We start from the raw sequence: 23,532 nt of genomic DNA, 5'->3' as shown, positions 1-23,532 counted from the left end.
ATCTCCTCCCGGATGGCGTTGGCCAGGAGTGGAGGGTGGGACTTCCAATGGAAGCAGTAGTGTATAGAGGTATGTTGTTTTCTGCCATTGAAGCCTGAAAAGCAAAGCCCGAAGCATTAAATGTGAAACGGAAGAGGGTTGTCAGCACTCTGTTCCCCATCACTCTTTTTCACACCCTCTTTAAAACAAAGCGTAGGTGACTGGGCATGTGAGACGGAGAGAGACTTTTATTATTATTCTTCTTTTAAAGTTCAGTGTGAGGCAGCTAAAGATGAGTGTCATTTTCTTGGGGTTTTTTTGTTACCTGGAAGGCAAGCAGTAGAGGGTCGGACCATAGCCCAAGCTGGTCTGAATGTTCTTCACTAGGTTGGACTCCTGCAAACACAACAAAATCCAATTAACAACCACAGACTCATGTCTCAGCGAGCATGCATTCCTCAGCTGGCGTATCTTATTTCATAAAAAGAAATCAATGCACTTTGTATGAGAACTAAAATTACATTTACTGGTGTAGTAATGTGGCTATCGTTCTAAGATGTTCAATCACTTGACAATACCACACAACTATCTTTGAGAAGAAAGAATAGGTTGATGGAAGCTTATGAGAGCGTGATGCATGAAGCTAAAACACACACAAAAAAAGCATGATGGCAACACTGAAGGTGGGTGGGTGAGCATGCAGGTTTGGGGGGCTGGGCCTCCGGAGTTTGCGGGGAGGGGGCGAGCGGAAGTGCTTACTGTACGAGCAGCTCATCGGCGGCGTATTTCCGAGGGCGGCCTCGCTGTACATGGCGGCCGCGCTTAAACTCCTCATCATCAACGGTCCAAAAGGACCCAAACTCATCCTCTACTCTCACAAAGCACTTATGCAGGGAAAGGTTGGTGCGAATGGCACCCTGGGAAAGCAAACCAGCGGAGGAGGAGGAGGAGGAGGGGGAAAGGGGAGGCAGCCAGATGCAGATGCAGTGATCGAGAGAAGACGGGCAGACAGACGGACAGACAGAGGGAGGAGGGGAGAGGTTGAGGATCAAAATAAATAAGCCAATGTGGGGTATGAGGCATCACCAAAAAAAGGGCTTCTGAAAGCATGAGGCGGGGGGAGGCACGCCAAAGCAAGCGGGGGGGGGGGGGGACTTTGGACGTTATGGCACACAGACAATGAGATGGAGCAGCAGCAGCCTCTTCCCATCAGCAAGCGGTGAGACAGACGCTAGTCGAGGCTCAAAAAAAGGCCAAACCTACCCGCTGATCTTTTGAGGCCGTCTCTTTTGGAACTCTAGCTCGTCGACTGTCCACACAGCCCCTTTTACGTTTTCTACTCGCACAAAACACTTGTGAAGACTAAGATTATGCCGGACTGCATTCTGCAGTTGGTGTAAAACAAACAGAGAGAGAAAGAAAAGGTTGCTATCAGAACAGTAAACATGGTCTGCAATCAGGAAGGGCGGGCGGGCAGGGGGGGGGAAATAAAACCTAATTTCAAAGAAGAAATATTTTTACAGGCACTGGATGAAAACAATACATAAACCAGAATGTTATTGGAGGGAAATGGTCGAAAACAAAGTTTCAAATTACTTAAACAAACATGTAAATATTTCTTGGTTTCCATGGCAATAGAGTTAGTGACATTATTTCCTCTTCTTCTTCTTATCATTTACAAAGCTGCCTTTTCTGATTAGTGAACAAAGATTCTGGTCATTTCCCCCAAAACAGAGATAAAAAAAAAAACTCCAGCGTCCAATCCAAATCATTTAGGCATGAAAGTAGACCTGCATATATTATTCCTTTTGTTATTGCAGGAGCTACGCTGAGTGCATGAGTATATAGTAAGTGTGTGCAGAGAGAGAGAGAGAGAAAGAGTTGTGGGATCCAGTGGTTATAACATCAATGTGCCCCTATGGAAAAGGCTGTCAGTAAGTGTGAGAGAGCTGATGGACGGTGGGTGGAGCAGGGTGGTGTGTGTGTGTGTGTGTGTGTGTGTGTGTGTCAGTGCTTCATCACTGTCTTCCTCATTCAAATCTAACTTTCTCTGACCCCACTCATTCCTGAATCTTTTTTAAGGTTGTTGTTTTGTTTTTGTTGTGTAAGTGTGTGTGTGTGTGTGTGTGTGTGTGTGTGGGGCCTGGTTGGAAAACAGGGTGTTCCCGTCTGTGAGTGAATGCGAGGGGCTCAGCCAGGAGTCACTGGCAAAGCACCGCTATGTTAAACTAATGCCACCCACTAACAGAACTTCCCGAAATAATACAGGGAAATTGTTTCTTTCACTTTTTTTCCTTTTCTGTCTCTATTTTTTTTTCTTTTTAACAACAAAGCACATATTCCTATCCTTGGTTTTCCTGTGTGTGTGTGTGTGTGTGTGTTTCTTGTTCACATTGCTTGTTTAAAGGGTGGTTCATTTGGAACAGAAGAAGTGGAGGATTGTTATGTCTTTGGGTAAAGGCTCATTTAAAAAAAAGGTATTATGCCCGGCTGTCGTGTCCCTCCCCCCCAACACCAACAACACCAGCGCCTTGAAGAAGTCAGGAGGAACAGCAGAATTACCTTCCACGTCGCCGCGTTGCGCCTAAAATATGCAAACATTCGTGTGAACCAGTTGTAGATTTCGTTTAGTGTTAGCTGCTTTTCTGGAGATTCGAGGATTGCCTGCAAGAGGAACAGTGACAGAAACAAACATTTAACAATTGTGCTCCCTTCACAGAGGGATCAATAATTCACAAAGAGCAGCGTGCAGGTTTGTGTCGTGTTCTCCTGAGACAAACAGCAGAGTGACTGTCTCTGTGAACTGTAACCGCTTAGCTCCGTTGAGAGAAGTCTGCCGCACTTCCTCGCCGGAAACCGGCAGATTTGAATATATTTTCCTTTGTGGGCGTAAAATGAAGGGCAAGCGAAAACATTTCTCAGGCAGATTACAGGGGCAGCAATTATGGCCGGCTCAGATTAATTCCTGAGATCCCAGATTACTGCGGCCCGCCGATAATTGACTGGCCATCTTAAAACAGGTTCATCCCTACTGTTGTGTGAAATGACTTTGGTAATAATCACAGCCACAGAAATGCTTAATCAAATGCAATTGTCATATGTGGCTGTTTTTTTTTCTCCCCTTCTTTGAATCCCGTACGCATTCTTGCACTCATTTAAAGATGGTTAATCTGTTCCTCTGTCTAAATTGCATTCGAAATTTAACGAGGAGCGGGCAGAGAAATAAGTCGAGCAAATGTGGTTATTTTGTGGCTTTTCCGGATAGCGGACTGCTGTGTTTCCTGCGATGACTAAGCAGGGTGCAGGGTGTTAAAATGTAGACACTGTTGAGAAGCAAGCGCAGTCCTTACCTGTCTTATTAGTGAGGCGTACGTGAACGGCGGTCTAACCTCTGCATTCATGTAAAACTCTTTGTTCTGACTGAGATCTGCAGACAGGGGGGGGGGAGCAAACAAAGTGTCAACATGGAATGAAGACAATCAGGAATCCCATCACACAAATGTCACCATCACATGGTTGTGTGTATAAAGACACAGTGCAAGTGGTTTGCCTGTCAGTAGTTGTGCGGTGGCAGATTCCATGTGTGTATTTGCACATGTTCATGCAGTACCTGGAGAGATGGGCATGTTGTACTTTTCGGAGTAGCGCCGCCGCATGGGCCCCACGCTGTGGAGGCTGTTGGCTGTGATGACGGAGTGGGTCTGGGACAGGGGTGTGAGAGGTGCTGTGGGCGTGGTGGGGGTCCGGGGCAGGCTCAGAGGGGGAGAGGCCCCGGGGGCCGATTTGGACAACGTGATGCTGGACACCAAGTTGAGCTGGAGGACCCGGAAACAAACAGAGGAACGCAGACAGGAGCAGTTAGGCCTCTAATTACCCCCAGTGTCTCAGACGGCTCATTGACTATGCATATCGTTACCACTAATTGCACACGGGCCCCGAGATCCATGAGCGTTTGCTAAATGTTTGGAAAACAACCCTTCGGAGCCCAGCTCCTCCACTCCCCACCTCCTCTATTCTTCACGCTCTGCTCTCTCCTCCCTCCCGACCCCCGTCTCCCTCTCATGTGTCGGGGGCTTTGTTTAATCTTTTGTCCCTTGTGCTGTTTGGACAACACCTCCCCCCCCGGCCACCCCACCCACGGTAACCAGCGAGACGTTGAGCAGAGGAAGGAAGATGGGCGGCCCGAAACCGCTCTGAAAAATGACAGCGTGTTTCTCACCTACCGCTGAGCCGCCCCTCTAATAAGGCAGCCAGAGGAAGGAGCCAATCTGGGCTAATTACCAGCCGAAATTGTATTGTGAGGACTCTAATTAGGAGCTGCTTATGGAGGTGATCTGATGATTAACTACTGTATCTGACTGACCTCCATCATCAGGGCCATGACGGCCGCGGCGAGGATGGCCTCACAGTATTTCCGCGTCACAGAGAACGCGTGGAAGCGCCGCGAGTGCGGACGTTGTCAGCCGGACTACGGAGGGGGAGGGGGTTTAAGTAATAATGGCTACAAGGTAAACTAATTACGGCGAGTGCTCCAAAAAGGTATAGCATGGCTTCCAGCAGCTGCGGCGTCTCAGAGCCAAGCGGCCGGGCCTCCACGCGCTGGAGCAGCAGTCAAGTGGAAAACGCTAGCCTGACCCCTCCTGCTCCTGCTATTAATTGGCAGGAAAACTAATGACACATATACATATTCCCACAAAATTGTCCTAATTGCTAATTTGCCGAAGGAGGCGAGTATCCAAATGAAACATGACTTCAGACTGTGAGGAAAAAAAAAAAAATTAAAGTGGCGGGCGGGCGAGAGAGAGAAAGATGGAGACAGTGTTAGAGAGGACACATCTCATCTTTGACATCATTTGTTGAGTACAACGGATCACGAGTCTGAGACCGGCCAATCGTGCCGTGGAGGTGAGAGGGGGGCTGACATCTATCAGAAACCCAAGATTGATTTCTTATAAATTCACACCCTATATAAATATATATATATATTTCTAATACAGAAAATAGACCATATTAAACCATTACGTTTGTAATGTCCCACTTTCATAGACATGTGTCCAACTCCTCACGCTGTCTATTTATGTTTTGGAGGCTGAACTTTGGCTTTTTTGGCAGAGTCCGCCCAAATAATTTGGATTACTGCTGGGACGCGCTGACGTACCGCGAGAGCACATCCTCACCAACAGCAGCAGAAGACGTATTATTCTGAATCGTGAGCAAAATAAATCACACTTGGGCTCGCGTGTTTCTGACACAATGCTATCAATAGAATGGGGCTGCGGCGTTGACTCCTCTTCCTGTGGATTAGCGGGCTTTGTTTCATGTTTCATCCATATTCCCTGGCCATAAACACAGAGAGGCTTCAACAATAGGCCAGACAGGCTGGTAATAGCCTTGCCTTTGTTTGCCTCACCATTTGGGCTGACTCCACCGCCGAGACAAAATGAGACTTCAGACTGAAATTAATTAAATGGTAATTGGTGATCTAATTATACTGGCTTTGACTCGGCAAGCTGCTAAAGAAAATAAACAAAAAGTCCCTCCTTAATTATGTATGGCGTAAAAGGTCAGATTTCTGACAAGAATGCTTAGTGACACCGAGAGCAGAGCAGAGCAGACACCCACACCCGCACACACACACACACGCATTGCTAATGTAGCACATTTTGTTTTGAACCCCCCCCCCCCGGCTCCCAGCCACCTCAGAAGAGCAGAATGAATCCTATTCATTTGATGGCGTGCATGCACAGTATCAGTCTGTTTGTTTTTTAATGATGACTGTAAACAAGCTACTTTGGCATGACAGTTGGCTACTTGCACGCGGCGTTATCAAACGCAACGGCACAGAACGGCAGGAAAAACCAGAAGCTAGCAATTACTGGAAGAACACGATTGTTTCCTCTCCAGTCAGGGTTGAGAATACGTTCGTTCTGCATCTGCTCAAAAGGAGGCGTTTTATTTCATTTATTTATTTTTGGTTGCTGAAAACATCAGCGGGGCCACCGGGCCCTAACCCTTGTGCAAGTCCACCACTCACCCGGTCGAAGCCAGACCCATCTATCATAGCGGCTCGCAGCGGGCAAAGCGGCGTTTCAGAATGGGGGAAGTCTATTTATTTGAATAAAAATCCCAGCTCGCCCCCTTGAGTGTTAGCGCCGAGCTCTGACACAGCCATTCCCCGTGGGCCCGGGGGGAGAGAGGAGAGGTAGCGAACTCAAGATGCTATCTGCCGCTGCGACCACTTTTCATACACAAATGTCCCCGTGTCAGAGCCCCTCGTTCTGCACTCTAATCTACACCATCAGCGCGTGTGACACAGGCAGCCTTTTGTCGTTCCGCCATGTCGTTGTCACGTACTCTCTGACTGTAAATAAATGATCCGAGCCGCACATTGTGCTGAGCGACAAGACTCCTGCATGTGTATCGCGTGCGGTTTCAGATTCACGCCCTGCAGTCAAAAAAACTATCTCTGAATGAACTGTCATAGCGACTGAAATATGGCGCTGAGGCCCCCTTCTTAAACATGACAAAATAGCGCAGACACTTAAATGCCATATGTTAAGCCCTCGCCCCTATAGGATAGGGATTAAGCCGGAGGCTTTATGGCGTGGCATATATTAAGAGTGATAAGCACGGTGTCTGGAATGTGTCAAGGAGATAATAAATGGATCCGCTTGTGCATTTATTCAGAACTTCAGTTGTTCACCTGTACAGTATTTGGGTGAATCAACAACATCAAGTCAAAACGTCATCTAACACGATAATAATGCTGTGGAGATGTTTGACGCATACAAGCAGTTACATCTAGTCGAGATGTCATTTTACTAATTACTTTTAAAGATGGCCGAGGGTAAAATTCCTTGAACCCTAAATGAAGATTCAAATGTTCTCAGGGACGCAGCTTTTATCAAATAAAAATCAATATCAAATCAAGATCCGCAGGCGCAATTACCACCACAAAAACATCAGCTTTTAACATCAAAGAGACATTTGTTATAGCTAAAAATCAATCTATATTCTATATCTAAATATTACAATTTTATCACGTTGTATTTTTTTTCATTTTAACACACTCTTTTCTCCCCATTTTTCAGCACGATTTAACGCTGGTATTTAAAACATTTTTTAAATTGTAGTTATATTTATTGTTATCTGGCAGGAAAGCGCCTCCGTAACTTTGCTTTTAAAAGCACTTAAAATAAATGTTAAATGTGTCTTTTATTACCACTGTTTATTTCCATTTCCCTGAGCTTTCCTCATCCCTCCTGTCGGCCCAAACAGACGCCGGTGCTCTGAAGCAGTTACAGCGTGAGCATCCAGTTCATCACAGGCACCAAATTGAATCTCGGATGTCAGCAGATGTGGTCCAAACAATATTTACTGCCTCCCTCAAGAGAACAGCTGTTTTTATTTAGCAGATAAATAAGAAGATGGAGGAAGGGATTAATGAATACACATGTGCCAATTAAGACGAACAAAAGGATGGGGGAGGGACGAGAGAGAGAGAGAGAGAGAGAGAGAGAGAGAGAGAGACGTATGACAGGGGTTGCTGCTCACCGGCTGCGGGGTGGCTTTGGGCTCCGTGGACTTGACATGAAGGTGCGTCATCATGGCTTGCAGACGCTCTTTGTCTTTCGCTAGCTGTAACGAGCAGAAAGAACACATTGCATTTTTTATGAACGAAAGGAGGCAAAAAAAAAAATGTTGTTCTCTACTTTGTATTAATTCCCTACATCCCTCTGCAGTGAAGGCATCTTTTACAATGAGCTTGTTCAAACAAATCAATCCCCCCCCCCCCCCCAGCCCCCCTTCCTCTTGGCACCATCTAATTATTTGTTTTTAAAAAAAGCTTTTGGAAGCTGTCAACAACTTGGCACTTCAGTCCAACAACTGTCTCCATTTCAAGGTTAAGATGCACCGCGTCTCTATTGCCAATAACAGGGCCAGGCCCTTTTCTACCTGTCTGAAACTCAGCGCTGTCTCGGCTGCCAGCTTAAATGATGGTGATAGGCTGCACGCAGAGGAAAGACTGTCTGGTAAAGCTGGGCTCCACCCCTCTAGTACGCAACCAGAGCGGAAATAACAGGACGTTGGTGTGGCGCAACGTTTGAGCAGCTCAACTCTCATTGTTTAAGGTCAACATCCGGAAAACCACGAGGGATTTATACTCATTATCGGGTACATTTTGGGGGCGCGAGAGAGGCGTGAACCACGCTGCGTAAAATCTGCAAGACATTAAATGTGATCTTTCTCTTATTTGCTTTGCAACTGTAGCAGCAGCTAATTAATAAAAATGCACCTTAAATGGGATGGCTGGTTTTCTTTTCCCCCGTGATACCAACAAACAAGTGCGAGCTTACGCTATCTTAGTCGTCGGTTGGCGCACAGACACACGTGTGACACCAAGTCTTTTACCATAAGGGCAGATTGCTCCACTCTTCTCGCAGAGAAAGACAATGAAAGATCACTCGTAAAAAAGGGGGAAAAAAAGATATTAAAAAACACTGATTGTAAAAACGTTTTCTGCGGTGGGCTCCAATAACCTTCCCTTGAAGTCGCTCGGCATCGAGCGCCCATAACAAACACACGACGCTGCCCAGTCATTCCACCAAGTGTTTTACTGTTGGTGCCAAACAGTTAAAAGTCATAAATAACTTTAAAACCCAGTCAAATTCAAAATGTAATTATCTACTCTACTTAGCCCCGGGCCCTTCATATATATATATATATATATATATATATATATATATATATATATATATATATATATATATATATATATAATATATATATATATATCCCTCTCTTTTTTCCTCTTCCTGGCTGTCATGCATACATAACACATTTTTTTAATGACTGGTTACTCGCAGATGTACAAACTTATTTCACTCGGCGGCCCCTTCCCTTGCACGTGTGACCCCCCGATGGCCGATATCAGACGGACGCGGACACCGAAGGAAGCGTCAGGAGAAGACGACACATAAATATTTGGGGCCAAAACAAACTGGGAGACAATACCTGCAGCTCCAGCTGTTGTACGACCTGCATTTGCACCCGACACTGGGCCGTGCTCCTGTCATCCAGGGCGTGCTCATTGTTAAGATGCCTGGAATAAAAAAAATAAAACACGCACACAAAAAAGAAGAGAGAGAGGAAGAAGAAAAAAAAAAGAAGAAGTAGATGTCAGTTGGACTTTTGCAGCTTTTTAAAATGTGAGAGACAAAAGATGTCTGCTTCAATGAATATTGCGGTAACATTTTAGGTAAATATGCTTCCACATGCAATATCTGCCAGAACCAGAACGTGATACTTCTTCACCTCCAAGAAGGACTCTTTAATATTTCACGACGGTCCCGTCTGCTCCGGCTCCCGCTCACAGATAAGAGGGATGATTGAACATTTTCCAGGTTGGACTCCTCCGCTACATTATGCACCAGTGCCCTAATGCCGCCTCCTCTCATTGCAGCTTCCCCCGGCCTCGTCGGACTCGGGGCCCCCCCGATTTTCCTCCGTGTGTTTTCTTTTAATTGCGCAATTAAGAGAATTCAAATAAAAGCCGGACCAAATGCAGAGGACAACAGGACGAAGAGATGGGATCTGTCGCAAACTTGAATTATGGATATAATTATGCATGATTATTTTATACAGGGGAAGATGTTCCCTTTTTTTCCCTGCACGTTTATAACTAATCTAAATAAGTAGCTCGCTGGGTAGCAGACAGGGTTTTTTTCTTCTTCTCTTTCTCCTCTCTTTTTTTTCCCTGTGATTTATATAAAATGGTGGAGATAAGGTTCACGAGTGAAGGAAATATGATTGGAGGAATTTTATCAGCCGCCGCATGAATTACTGTTTGAAAATGCTTATGCAGGGGCATTTCATTAATCATTTAATCATAATCCGAGCAGGATGTTTGAACTGATTTCACAAATACCCTTTCATTTCACTACTTCATTATGCTCGCTAATGGATCCAATATATTATATATATCATAAATTATATCACATCTTCGGTGACCATGTAGGTCACTGTCACCAGGCATGTCTGTGTGTGCAGGCGGTGGCGCCGGCGCACAGGAAGAGAGAGGGGTTTGTGTGTGTGTGTGAGAGTGTGTGTGAGAGAGACGCGTCCCCGGCCTTTATTCAAATGCACCTTTTTCTGTCGATTACTGCAAATAAAAATGAAAATAAAAAACAGCCAGTCTACGTGTGACGGCACAGTGGCAAGCGCCGGGCGTTGATGATATAGCCCAATAAATTCATGCCATTGCTTTTATGTACAGACAACACGTTTGTGCGTTAAACACCACACTCGGAAGACAGACACACACACACGATATAGGGGGGCGGGCGGGGGGAAAGGGAGAATTGATAGTGCTCGGCTTGAAATGTGAAGGTTTCTGTTCAGCTGCGGTATTTTCAACCTTGATGTGAATGATTTAAATCTTTATGGGCAAACATGGTCTCTTCACCCCCCCCCCCATCTCTTCCTCTATTCGGCTCCTCCTATTGTGCGTTGATAATGTTTTTTTCTAAATTGACCACGATATACTTTCAGCACTTCAAGTTAATTATTGTAGCAAAAAGAAATAAGAAAAAAAAAATTAAAAAGACGTATTTAAAGAAAGCGTGGGGTAATAAACCCCCTTCGCTGAAATCAATTCAGACTTCTTGCGGGCTTTCCATTTGTTTGAGTCAAATAAATGCCCATTTAATTAAGTAGGTCGGGAGAATGAAACTGGTAAACATTTCAGGACATCTTACTAAATTTCAAAGAAGAAAATAATAGGTAAAGACGTTTCAACTTCAATTTAACTGGCACAGACTGAATTTTCAATGAAGGGTGGCCTACGTGAGCAGCTTCGGAATTTCCCTGTTCATAGGAGACATGTGCCCTGCTTCTTTTCATCCCTTTGTTACATTCCACTTTATTTCTTCTAATGACATGGAGAGTCACAGTGCATAATTAATAGGAAATGAAATATTCAAATGGCCCTAATGCAGCCTTGAGAGGAGCGTCTGGACACGGGAGCAGGGGATACGGGGAATTGACATCGAGAGAGGCTATGAACGTTGGCATGTGTCACTTTCTGGACTTCAAATGAAGCCACTTTTAAAAGCTCTCTGGCAGGATGACAGTCCTTAATGTAAATTGCCACAATAAAACAAGTTGAATAGACATGCCTGTAACAGTCGGCTTTTTTTTTTTTTTTTTCTTTTCTTTTTTCTTTTAACACACCAGTTAGTTGCCTATCTATTTTTTTTCTCTCTCTCTCTCTTTCTAATTATATAGACCGGACCCAGAGCTTAAGGCCGTCTCTGAGGACGGTTTATCTTCTTCACTGTGAAGCTTTGAATTACCAGGCACACATCTTTACAGTAGTATTTACATTTAAAATGCATTAAAACCTATTTCTAATTATTTCTACTGTTATAATCAGTCCTACAGGATTTCAGCTTATAGACGACATGCGTGTTTGGCTTATTTGTGTGTCTTCTGGAGTCTGCGTGGTTAGCAGTGGTGCAAGGCCACAGCGCGTCGAGGTGCGAGAGATTTTTTTTGTGGTTTTCAGCAGAAGACAGTGGAGCACTAGATGGCACTGCAGTGCTCCACTGGATCTGACCTCTTGACTGGACACTGAAGAGAGGGGGTCTTGACCCTCGTCAAAAAAACTAACCAAACGACCCCGCACCTCATGTGAGCCGAACCTCCCAGCCCCCCACCCCAAAAAAAAACAGGAACAGGGATCTGGCGCTTTGTATTTTATCGAGATTAGTGCGCGTAGGTATGTCATGTTTTCCCTTAAAAGACAGAATAAATACACGCGCTGTTTAAAAACAACATTTCAGCTGTTGCTGTTGGCATGTGGGGCTGAAATCTGGTTGACATTTTTAGAGTCCTCCTCACCTTTCACAGCAAACTGTTCCACACACACACACACACACACACCACACACACACACGTAAGAGCATTAAACTGTCTGATGTATGCTTTGTTTTTTATTTGTGATTGTTTTTGGAGACCCGCGGTATCAGTCGCTGGGTTTCATGTGGAAGTGCTTAAGGGTTTGAGAGTTAACACCTTGCTGAGCTGCTCTCCACTCTTTGCCTGCTGTGAACAAAGGCAGCTTTGTGGAGACTCTCCCTGAAAATGTTTTCTTAACATGTTCCAAGCAGTTTGAAGCAGGCAACTAAAGTAAACAAGATGTTGCCATGATAAAAAACATTGCAGAGTGCACTCAGAGACTGCTTAAGGCACAGCTGTCCCGAGCGCACAGAATTTAATTCCCCTCCTCTATAAACAAAGGGTGAGGCATGTCCAGAATACAATAAATAGCGACGGCTTTAGGAAGGCACTCCCAAAGCTAAAATGCGTGGTTTAATAACCAAGTGTTGAGGGAACATGTTTATTAAATACAAAACTTTCAGCTCCCCCCCCCCCCCCACCCCCACCCCACACACACACTGCACCTTTCTCTCCGCCTGCTAGGAATCTGTGCGTTCGCTGAGTGCTTGTTTTAGGATAATGGAATTGTGTCATATTTTGTTTAAAGTGCGACTAATCCCAGGTGACAGTGAGCCATTGATCTGCTGCCACAATGCAGATGTTTTCATCCTCGCCGTAACCATGGCGCTATTATGTGTTGGATTACTTTGAGCGCGCTGCACACAGGGTTGATTAGTAGACCAGCGGTGTGACTCAACCGGTGAGAAAAACATGGGGGGGGGGGGGCGCAACAACAAAAGGCCCGTGTCACGCTGGACCGCTACAACCTGCTAACACGCCGGAAAGATGCCGCAAAGCAGGCAATGTCGACTAAATCTGGAGCTGTTTGAGTGCAGAACATGTGGTTCAATGTAACACAGGGCTGAAGGTGTGGGGCCTTCAATGACACAGACAGCACTGTGAACCCAAACACAAGTCAAAGAGGCATGATAGAGGAGAGGGAAAGACAAATAAACCGCTGAGAAAAGGACAGAAAGAGCTGAGCAAGGCAAAGACAGACACAGACACAGACACAGACACAGACACAGACACAGACAGACACACACACACACACACCAATCCCTCTGTCCAGTGACAAGGGCAAACATGCAGTGTGGGCTGCCACAGATAAACATCCTACCGTTGTTTGTTTGGGAAAAAACGGCCCCCGTCACCATGGGAACTGCACTTATCACAGGAATTAGAGGCCCATGCCGTTCTCAGAAAGGAGACCCCGCCACAGTACCCTTGTCAACCCAGGCGCCCGCACTCAGGGATAACAACCGGCTGCACCTGTAGTGCCTCCGTAGTCGCCGGGGGTCACAAAACGTGCAATCGACCCGACGCGAGGACAAACGAGCTGGCGCTGAAAAAAAACAAACTAAAACACCTCCCGACTGTGACTTTTTACTCACTTGAGGAATGAATAGAAATCGTCGAAACACCGCCTCGCATCCGGGCCACTTGCAAAACGCCTGTGACCGTAGAGGGGGTGACTGTGGGGGGAATGCTCTTCTAGCGTGGATCTAAAGGGGAAATTCACAAAGAGAGAGAGAGAGAGACAGCTGTTAATAAAAGAAACATGGTTGATAGAAACTTAAAGGTCACAGAGGATTGGCTCTCCCGTAAAGCCGACGCCTGCCTTGCGCCTCCCTGCGTGCTTCGTATCTGTAGCTTCCACATGAAGACCCTTGGACCTTGATCCGTGTGGAATCAGTGTACCTGTGTGATCTCCGCTTGCTCTCCTCTAAAGACGGGGGGGGGGGGGGGGGGGGGGGGGGGGGATGATTCATGTTGCGAATCAATATGTTATTATTTAGTAACACTGAGCCATGTTGCAGTTGACTTTGATCAGGGCTGCTTGGGGGCTTTCTCGCGCTCTTGCCTGCTGCGTCATGTCCCACAGCCCACCTGGAGGAGCGTTATCCACAACATGCATCAGGCACTTTCCCACCGCACGCACGGCGTAAACATCCCCGCCCGGTATCAATTCCTCTACTGACCGATCCGCGTCACCAGGTGGGCTGACAAGCAACCACGTCCATGGCTTTGTATCGTTAAGTCTGAATAGCGGGAATGCCCCCCCCTCCCGCCTGAAAAAAAATTCAACTAACTTTACAACATCCTCCATATGGCGAGAGGAATGAGACCGCAGCGGGCCACAATCGGCGCTGAGAGAAAGCGGCCCGTGCGGAGGCAGCTTCTGCAAGACAGCAAGCCATATGGACACAGGCACTTCACTAGACACACAACGCTCAGCTACAAGAGCCTGGGGGACTGGCCTACATCGCTGCCACCTGTGCTTCTGGTGAGCACGCCGCCGCCGCTTCTCCTCTAGTCTGAGCCAGCTAGCGAGATTCATGACACCACAAACGCCCGCGCTGCCATGTGGGAATAACTCCCAACCACTGAAATCTCATTCATATACATATATTCAATAGAGATAACGTCTAATACTACGACGTCTTTAAGGACGGGGAGAGGGGAGGAGGGGAGGACAAATGAATTAGGGGGGGAACAAAAAAGGAAAGCATTCAAGGTGTGCCAAATTTGCAGGATTAAATAAGCTGATGCTCAGATTAAAATCTCATTTGTATCAGTGTTAGCAAAGATGTACCTCAAGTAGGACATTTTAAAAGGCCGTCACAGGTTTCCTTGTGTTGTAATTACTTGCTGAAGAGTTCACATTGTTCATAACATGTGATAATTGCGTCGCAATTAGGAAGCAGTCAAGCATTCATGAATGTGGTTAGCAGCTTTTTTTTTTTTTTTTCTCTGAATTCTTTTTTAAATTTTGTTTTATTCAATTATGAATTATGCATTCGCATTAAGACCTCTGTTTTGATACAGCTAATAAATAGATGACGGAAGACCCGTTATAATGAGTTTTTAACAAGGAAATGTGTGGACTGGACTGGTGAAGGTAACGCTGGATTTTAATTTAAAGAGATCCTTTTTTCTTTTTTTTTCCGTTCTTCGCAAGCAGGCTTGTTGGTTAATTCTGTATTAATAAGAAATTGAAATGTGGAGTGCGCTGGGAATCAGTGAGCGCAAAGCGCTGCGAGGGGCTGGCGGCAGAAGAGCCCTTTTAAACGCTGGATGGCTAAACAGTAGTAAATGACAGAATTTACACCAAATGAGCGACATTAGTGTAATGGGGGAAGAGTGTAGGATTCATGGGGTGTTCTCCCATTTCAGATCATGTTGGAGGGGAGAGAAAGAAATTAAATAAAAAAGGAAACCGCTCTGCAGTTCCCTGCGTTGCGTTAAATTTGACTTGCACCCAGGACAGGTCTGTCAGGATGTTATCATTGTCAGGCAGCCCCGGAGGGAAGAACACTCTAATGATCTCGGAGCGGCGATGAAGCGGGTGGAGGGGGAAGAGAGAGGGGTGGAACGTGCCTTCAGCTTCCTTGAGAGGAGCGGCAACATTAAAGTGCCTATAGACCCGGACGGAAAGGTGTTGCGCTGCGTTTACGTGCAGGCAGACTCCCCCCGACAGCTGCTCGCCACTTGTTTTCTAGTTCGCTTCTTTTGATGAGATGCTTTGGGCCATAAACAAGTCATGATATATACGGCATTGCGTGCTGATGGACTCAATCTATCAGCGCAAAAAGAGAAGAGAAAAAAAAGGGAAGATTGATGTCCGGCATGTCTGGCCACAATGTGTGAGAAGTAAGTGACTGGTAGTACTAATGTTAGCGTACTCCCCCTCAATCCTACATCCACACACTATCCTTCCCCTCCTTCTTCTCTGCCATTGTTTTACCCTAAATGATTTCATTATCAGGTTTTTTTCCTTTCTCCTTTCTTTTCTGGTGTATGAAATGAAAGGCGAGAGAGAGATGGGAGTGCTGTGCCAAATCTGATTATTTATCTCCTTACAGATTGCTGTGTTACAGTCCCGAGCTGTGGTTACTGATGGTTGTTGGAAGCAAAGTGGGCCAAGCGTTTTGTGAGGATGCCATCCCCCCCCCCCCCCCCCCCCCCCCCCCCTCCATTACAAGCAGCACTGCATTGGGAATTTGTGTCAGATACCGATCAGCCACATTTCATTTAAATAAGCAAATCATTGAATAAAGATGACCTGGCTCACGGGGGGGGGGGGGGGGGGGGGAGTATCTCGATCTGTGCATTGCAGATGCCGGGGCCTGGGAAGCGACACGGGGGCCGACAGATTGAGTCACTCAGGCCCCGGTCATATCGGAGATGTTGTTCAGACAAACACGAATCCCAGGCTGCCTCGCCGGAGTGCTCTTCGAGAACAAGTAAAAGCAGATGCGCGAGCCCCGTCTTCGGTGTGTCAAGCCGGCAGTGATTGAATTTCTCCTCCTTCCTTAAGACGGAAGTGCAAAGCCGGTGAGTGATTCCTGTGGATGCACTTAAGGTTTTAGTTGCAGGCGTCGTCGTGCCTGGGCAGATTTTATATGACACATGAAACTAACTACACGGTACTTAGGGCCTGCTGTAAACCAATCTGAAGCCAGTCGGGAAAACAGGCCCATCAGCAGAGAGGCTTGTTTCTGTTGCATGACAAAAGGACTCGCCAAACCGCATCAATTAAAAGTTCATTAAGTTCAGCGCTGGGAGGATGAGGAGATGCTCTCTATTTACGCCCCGGCCGGCTCAGCCCATTATCTTCAACCTGATTATTCAAATCCCTGGATTATAACAGACGTTTTTTCTCAGAGCGTCGCTTGGAATAACCATACTTAATAATATTTCATTTCTCTTCCCATAGTGTCTGATTAGTATTGAGTCTGCATCATCAAAAGGGGAGAAGAGGGAGCGACGCTCTTGATAAGTTGTGTGATTTGAAGTGTTCCAGAAATTAAACGCGAGAGGGGATTATTGGCCGCGTGGATCTAAATTAGCATCGTTCAGCAGTCAATAAGTAATGTTTTCACTTTGTATCAGTCGTCCACTCTTCGGGAAATGTCTGGTGTTGGTAATCCACCGTCCCTCGAGCGGATGGGCTGGGTGAGAATCACCTGCTTGGGCTTTCTGACAGATCGAAGATACGGCGAAGGAATGTTCAGACTGCCTTCTCCACTTAAGCTTGTGTTAAACTGCTGTTGACGTCTTCTTTAATCTCTTGACAGCCGGCGCGAGGCAGAGGGGCTGCCAGGCTCTGGCGTTATGTCTTCTCCGATGTTTCATGCCGCCCTCAGCAGAGTCTCGCTCTTGCCACCGACGCGCACCTTGTTTGCTCGCCTGCGACAACGCGTGATGGAGTGAGCGAATCAATATCCTCCCCTGCGATTCGTCTTTGGCCGCGCGTGCACACACAGAAGATAACTTTGAAACAGTAAAGAGGATAAGTCCGCGCAGGCAACACAAATCCGTTTCAAACCGGTACCACTTGCTTGAAAAGAAATGGCTGCTTTCCATTTGTATCTATCCATCAGCGGATCATAGCGTTTCCTCTCCAAGTACCTCAGATCCTCTCTACAAGTCCCCCCCCCCGACCCCTTCTCACCAGCAGCCCCTCCTCACCTCCAAAGGCCTGCTGGTTCACCGCGCTAAACATGTTTTCTTTTTAATCCGCATTGCTGTCATAATGACGTGCAAGGTAAGGATCACTGAAACACAAGTCAGATGTTGCGCAGTGAGCTCACGGTGCCTGGAGGCTCCTCGCGAGCGGTTCAAAGATCAGGCATTGGTGAGAGAAAACAAGCAAATGTGCAAGATGCCAAATTAATTCCTTCCTTAAAGACGCTTGGGGAGCAAACTCCTCCGACGGGTGATTCATCTTGGTTTTGAAATACATATACACGATACGCCCAGGGTTGGTTGTTTCTGGCACATAATAGCTTGTTGTTTGAGTAAAGTTTTTGTTTCTCGTGAGGTGACAGGCGACGATACATGTCAACAGGTTCCCGGGGGACTGGTTTTCCCCTCTGAAAGCACTGATCTGAATGCTCTCATGGCCAACGTGCAGCTGAAGACCCAGCTGCACTGGCCAACGTGCAACTGAAACAATATTAACTCTATTAACAGTGCGGCGATCCTATTTCTCCAAATTCCTGCGTTCCCTTCCAGGTGTTCCAGTGAAATCCCCAGCTGTGTCCGGGCACATAGAACAGTGGCTGTGATGTCCTTTAATGAAAATAATACTTACACACTATAAAATAAGAGCAATCTCGAGGCGGACTCTACGGGGACATGTCTATCAACCGAGGCCCTGTGAGAAATTGCCATTTTAAAATGGGAATGTATAAAGGGCCTTCTGCTTGCTTTACACCAAAGGTGACAGTGAGGACTGTTTAATTACCAGTTGAAGGCTACAAATAAGCTGAGGAACGGCGCTTTCAAAGGCTCTCGTTGCATAGAAAAAGGCAATCACAAGGCGTTTGTAAGTCTTCACTGACCCACGTCGACGACTGCGAGAGCAAAAACAAGAACCACAGAAAGACCTCGGGACTCACCCGTCTCTCTTGTGACTCATGTACTGCCCGTTGGTGGAGGCGTGCTGGTTGAGGAGTGGGTTCTTTGGCGGTGCCGGGGAGGACAGGTCAAGGCCCCGGTGGCCGTTGTTGATGCTGCTGTTGTTGTTGTTGTTGTGGTTGTGGTGGTGGTGGTGGTGCTGCTGCTGCTGCTCCTCCTTCACGTGAGCATTCGTCACCTCCTTCCACAGTTGCTGCAGCTCGGCTGGAATCATGCCTGAGACAAACAAATTGGATAATTAAATCAATTAACAGCTAATCCAACTCTCTTCTTCGTCACTTAATTAAATCAAAGCGTCTGTAAACAAAGCGCAGTATTAATTAGAAAATATTCCACTACATGGTAATGCACTGAGAGCCCTTGCTCCCCCCCCCTCCCCCTCTACACCACCTCCTCCCATTTTTTTCCCCCCTGTGATCTGAAGCGTGTTTGTATACACAAATCCCTGGCATTCACGCAGATTTCATGCCCAGAGTAAATAATTAACATCCAGACAAGGCATGAAATCTGAATAATCACCATCATTTTCTCACAACAACAGAGCGGTGCAGAACATACACGACCCAAAAAAAAAAAAAAGAAAAAAAAAAGTTTACAATAGCGACACTCAAACATCCCACCCCTGCCTTCTTGAGAAACAGGACCCTGGGGTAATATTCTCAAAAGCGCATTAATGTGCAAAATACTTAAAGCTCTGCACCGCCTCCAATTGACACAGAAGACTTAAACCTCATTTAACAAGTCAAGCACACTGCGGCTCACACAGCCACTTTGAAGAAAAAAAAGAATCCCTTGAAGACAGGCGACATTTTTTCTGCGCGCTGGAAACGCGCTGTGTTCTTTTCCTTTTCTCCTTCTTTTTTCCTGCCTGTGAGTGACAGCGATCCCGACAACCAGGGCCAGAGTCGGGATGAAGAAGGATAATGCCGTGTTTGTGCACCCCACTTTTCCGCGTCTGAGAGAAGCGAGCCTTTGTTGGTCACACAATATATGTGTGACCAACTATGCTCCTGCTGTTACCGTGACGGAGAAGTCGGCTTTCATTTTGACACAAATGAGGATAAAGATGATGTGTAAAAATGAGATTAAGCCTCATGGGCGCAGAATCCTATGGCTATTTGTATTTTCAGTCAAAACACACGGCGTCTGGATAGCCCAGATTTTAATAGCACACTGAAAGATCTAATGGGGGAATGTGCGTGTGGATTTGTATTGGCTGTTGTAAATCGGTGCTTAAATAAGCCGCATGTTTGAAGCATGGTGAAAGGAGCCCTCGGATATGTGGTGAATTTAACCACGGAGCCAATGGGCAAGGCCGCTCGTTTTAACATTACAATTAATTAAATCCATTCTCAAAATGAGCACTGGCAAATGAAAGATGATTTGCACATGCTTATCTTCTTGGGTTTATATTCTCCGGACCCCTCACCAACCCCCCCCCTCCACCCTCGTCACGCTTCTCATCACCAGCTCTATAGATACCAGAACTGCTCCTTTCAAGCACCAGATTGTCGCACATTGTGCGCAAAATGCTTTGTCTTAATGTATTCCTGTTGTGGAAAATAACTCCGAGGTGAAGATCTCAATACGATCGGCAGGAAAAAAAAAGAAAGAAAGAAAAAAAAAAACTAGTTTTAATTTGATAAGCTACTAAAGATTTTAATTATGCTGGTAATGGAGAACATTGGCCTAATGAGGCGGAGGACTCCGGAGAGAAGCAGGGGCTAAGAACTGTGAAATGAGTCTGATAGGATTGCTGTAAATTCACACTAGATCGTTTGCATATCAAAGAGCAGGAAATGATTACAGGACAAATCAATAACCTTTCCACGTTTCCAAGGAGCGTCTTTCCCCACTCGAATATCCCCAACGAGCCCGCTCTGATCTGCCCGGCCTGTAGTCGCCCTTATTCTCCTCAGCGCCTTGATGTGCCCTAATCGAAGTGCACGTCCGTGACAGGCTAAACATGCTTAATATCGCGGCCGGCGCTATAGCATGCTAATCCACCACTGCATGCTCATCACAGTTGCAGTTTCAAAAGGATCCATTGTTGTCTTGATGCTACGAGGAGACTTCGGAGCAAACGTCGGGGTTTTTCTTCTTCTTCGGTTTTCTCAGCGATGGCTGGTTCGGAAAGCGGAAGGTCACCGGTGATGCGAGTGTCCTGCGCTCCCGACAGCGAGAACAATCATTTGCGCGCCGCCCCCCCCCCCCCCCCCCCCCCCCCCCCCCCCCCCCCCCAGCCCCGCCCCTCTCTGCCCCTCCACTTGGTGCCGGGTGACAGTGGGCGATGTATTTTTAGCCGATGTGCTTGACAGGGCGGCCCACACTGGCTCAATTACCCAGCGGTCCTGGTGACCCCGACATCACTGTTTACTCGGATGAAACCGCCAGCGGATAGAGCGGCCTGATGAGAGCGGTAACGGAGTGGGACCGAGCTGTCTCTTTTTGGATCCGGTCCCTGGTTTTTATTGCTCACGTGCTCCTATCTAACCCTAACCCCCTTCAAACTCAACAACAGCTATGGCTCATGATTCCACATAAAATGACAATAAAATATCATTACACCAATGTCGCGGAGGGCATTAGATTTTTGTGTTTGGGCAAAACGCATTGAGTCGCTCTCCATCTGATTACTGCGGGACACATAATGACATTGACCTGGAAACCTTCTTCCTTTGGTTCCCCGGCATGTCCATCCTTTAAATGCCGGATTGGTTTATCTTTCCTCTTTCCATTTTTCAACACAAGTATTCCACTCATTACGGCCCGGGAAATACGGACAAGCACTTTAAAAAATGTATGTTGTTGGGACACTTGATTGATCACCGGCCTCTCAACTCAATTTTACCTCTGCAGGGTAGCTCTGGCACACAGACAGGCCGAGCTCTTCAACCTTTTCCTGTCCTTGTCCCCCTGTACCCAGGTGACCATGTTCGAGCAAGCGGAAAGTTGATTTAAGGTTCATAATGACATCAGTTGCAGGCCATCATCCCCCCAAATAAAAAAATGGCCCCCAGTGCTCCGGGGCTCTTTAAACCGAGCTGGTACTTCTGACACGCAGTGCTGGTGCGGTTGGGAGGGGGGGGGGGGGGGGGGGGGGGGGGGGGGTGACATCGCTATTAGTTTATTGTTCCGTCGGGCTGGGACCTTTACTGCACCCCTGTTTATGTTACCGTAATCACTGGCCTGCTGATATGCACCCCTTAGGCCTGAAATATGTCCTGTCCTAATGCTGCAGGAACTATTACCAGTAGCCCGCTGCTGGCCGTATCAATCACTGACAGGTCAACCGCTGTCCCCGATGTGCCGCTGTTCTGTGAGCACTTCATGGCTCGCCACGTTCTTTGCTTTCGTATTACCGACAAATTTGTCTTGTCACTGTCCCACTGGCCTCTCCCAGACAGCTTAAATGATGTTGTGCAGCTACAAGAGCTCACTCTCGCCGAGCAACCTCCGAGTGTGAGCATAAACATGCGAACACGCAGACACACACACACACACACACACACACACACACACACACACACACACACACACACACACACACACACACACACACACACACACACACACACACACACACACACACACACACACACACACACACACACACACACACACACACACACACACACACACACACACACACACACACACACACACACACACACACACACACACACACACACACACACACACACACACACACACACACACACACACACACACACACACACACACACACACACACACACACACACACACACACACACACACACACACACACACACACACACACACACACACACACACACACACACACGCAACACCTGGGCAACATGAGCAGCCACTGACTCACTTATCAGGTCAAGAGGACAGGCTTTTTGTGAGCAGGGGAAGGGGAGAGAAGGGGGTGGTGGATCAAATTTATATTTATGAGTGTTATATCCTCCCCAAACACATTGTTGTAATTTATAACAGATACCGTCTGGCCGCTTCCAAGACTTTGAACATTAATGTCAAAAGAATTTACGACAACAGAAACAAATTAATGCTCCAGAGAATGTGATCAATTGTTTTTCTATCTGCAAGTTGATACTTAATTAGCGCTATCAAACGTTTCGGAGGCCGATTCAAATGCATTCCTACAGTCCGGCGTTTTGGCAAGAATATAATAAAAAATAAAAGTTACTGTAATCTGTCTCAGCCAGCGATGTAGCCAAGCAGGAGAGAGTGATGCACAAAAGGAGCTGGAGCCACAGCGTTCAAAACAGAGTGCGGGTTCCACTTCTGCCCGTCTTTCGTGACTCTGTTGCCCTGACCTCATATCTGACAACATTTTGGGCTTTCATTGTCTCGGCACATGGCAAAATAATACAGATGCGTGTGCATGTAATGACTGGCATTTAAAACAAGAAAAGAAAATTATAATAATGAAGATCATCGGTTTAAAAAAAGTCACGGCAAATTTCTACTGTCCCCCCGAGTTTGAATCCATAATCGGCGGCACCCGAACGGAGCAGATCAAGTCATCACTTCCGACGCGGCGCTAACTGCTAGCTAGAGTGTTGCAGATTAGATCTGAGCGCCATAGGCCCGGCCCGCTGGTGCATGAAAGAGTTTAGTGATGTGGAAAACAGAAAAGGTCATCAATAACTTCAAACAGTCAAGCAGAAAATGTGTAGAATAGGGAGACAAACCGGGGGCCTGAAGCGCCAGGCTAAGTGTTGGAACAGCTGTCGGAGGCACCGAGTTAACCATCGACGGGCGGCGAGGACAAACTAACCGGGTTCGACTGGTTGTGACAAACGGAAACAAAACACTAGTTGTACATTCTGGGATGGGGGATTCAGCTCCTCAACTTGATATTCATGCAAACATTGCCATTCATTGCAATACATTTTTGAAGGTGGAAGAAATCCACGTCGATCAAAATCCTAAGACGACCTCTCATGATTCTTCGACTATTCAATTTCTTCCTGTTATTTACAATGCGGTATTGTGCGGCGGTTGATAAGCAGCCATGCCTCGGGGATATTTGACGATGACACACTATAAACAGGATGTTCTGGGACTTTGTTGTGGAATCCATCAAGAGCACAGTACCTCGCCGCATTTCCGCAT

At 46.6% G+C, this 23,532-nt stretch overlaps 1 protein-coding gene across 1 annotated transcript in view; it reads right to left on the bottom strand.

The window, feature by feature from the left end:
* Window positions 1–295: 295 nt before the first annotated feature.
* Window positions 296–23,532, bottom strand: part of LOC117730285 (forkhead box protein P1-B-like) — a 139,196-nt gene continuing 115,959 nt past the window's right edge. The window contains 11 exon segments of the mRNA XM_034531851.1: window positions 296–375; window positions 1,243–1,364; window positions 2,542–2,643; window positions 3,330–3,406; window positions 3,590–3,794; window positions 7,534–7,617; window positions 8,995–9,082; window positions 13,374–13,399; window positions 13,401–13,433; window positions 13,436–13,484; window positions 18,387–18,621. Coding sequence (XP_034387742.1) covers window positions 363–375; window positions 1,243–1,364; window positions 2,542–2,643; window positions 3,330–3,406; window positions 3,590–3,794; window positions 7,534–7,617; window positions 8,995–9,082; window positions 13,374–13,399; window positions 13,401–13,433; window positions 13,436–13,484; window positions 18,387–18,621 — 1,034 coding nt within the window. The 3' untranslated portion in view covers window positions 296–362.

The sequence above is a fragment of the Cyclopterus lumpus genome, chromosome 5 (genome assembly GCF_009769545.1).
Source record: "Cyclopterus lumpus isolate fCycLum1 chromosome 5, fCycLum1.pri, whole genome shotgun sequence".
NCBI lineage: Eukaryota > Metazoa > Chordata > Actinopteri > Perciformes > Cyclopteridae > Cyclopterus > Cyclopterus lumpus.
The sequence above is the reverse complement of the archived record's forward strand: the minus strand, read 5'-3'. Positions and strand labels throughout refer to the sequence as shown.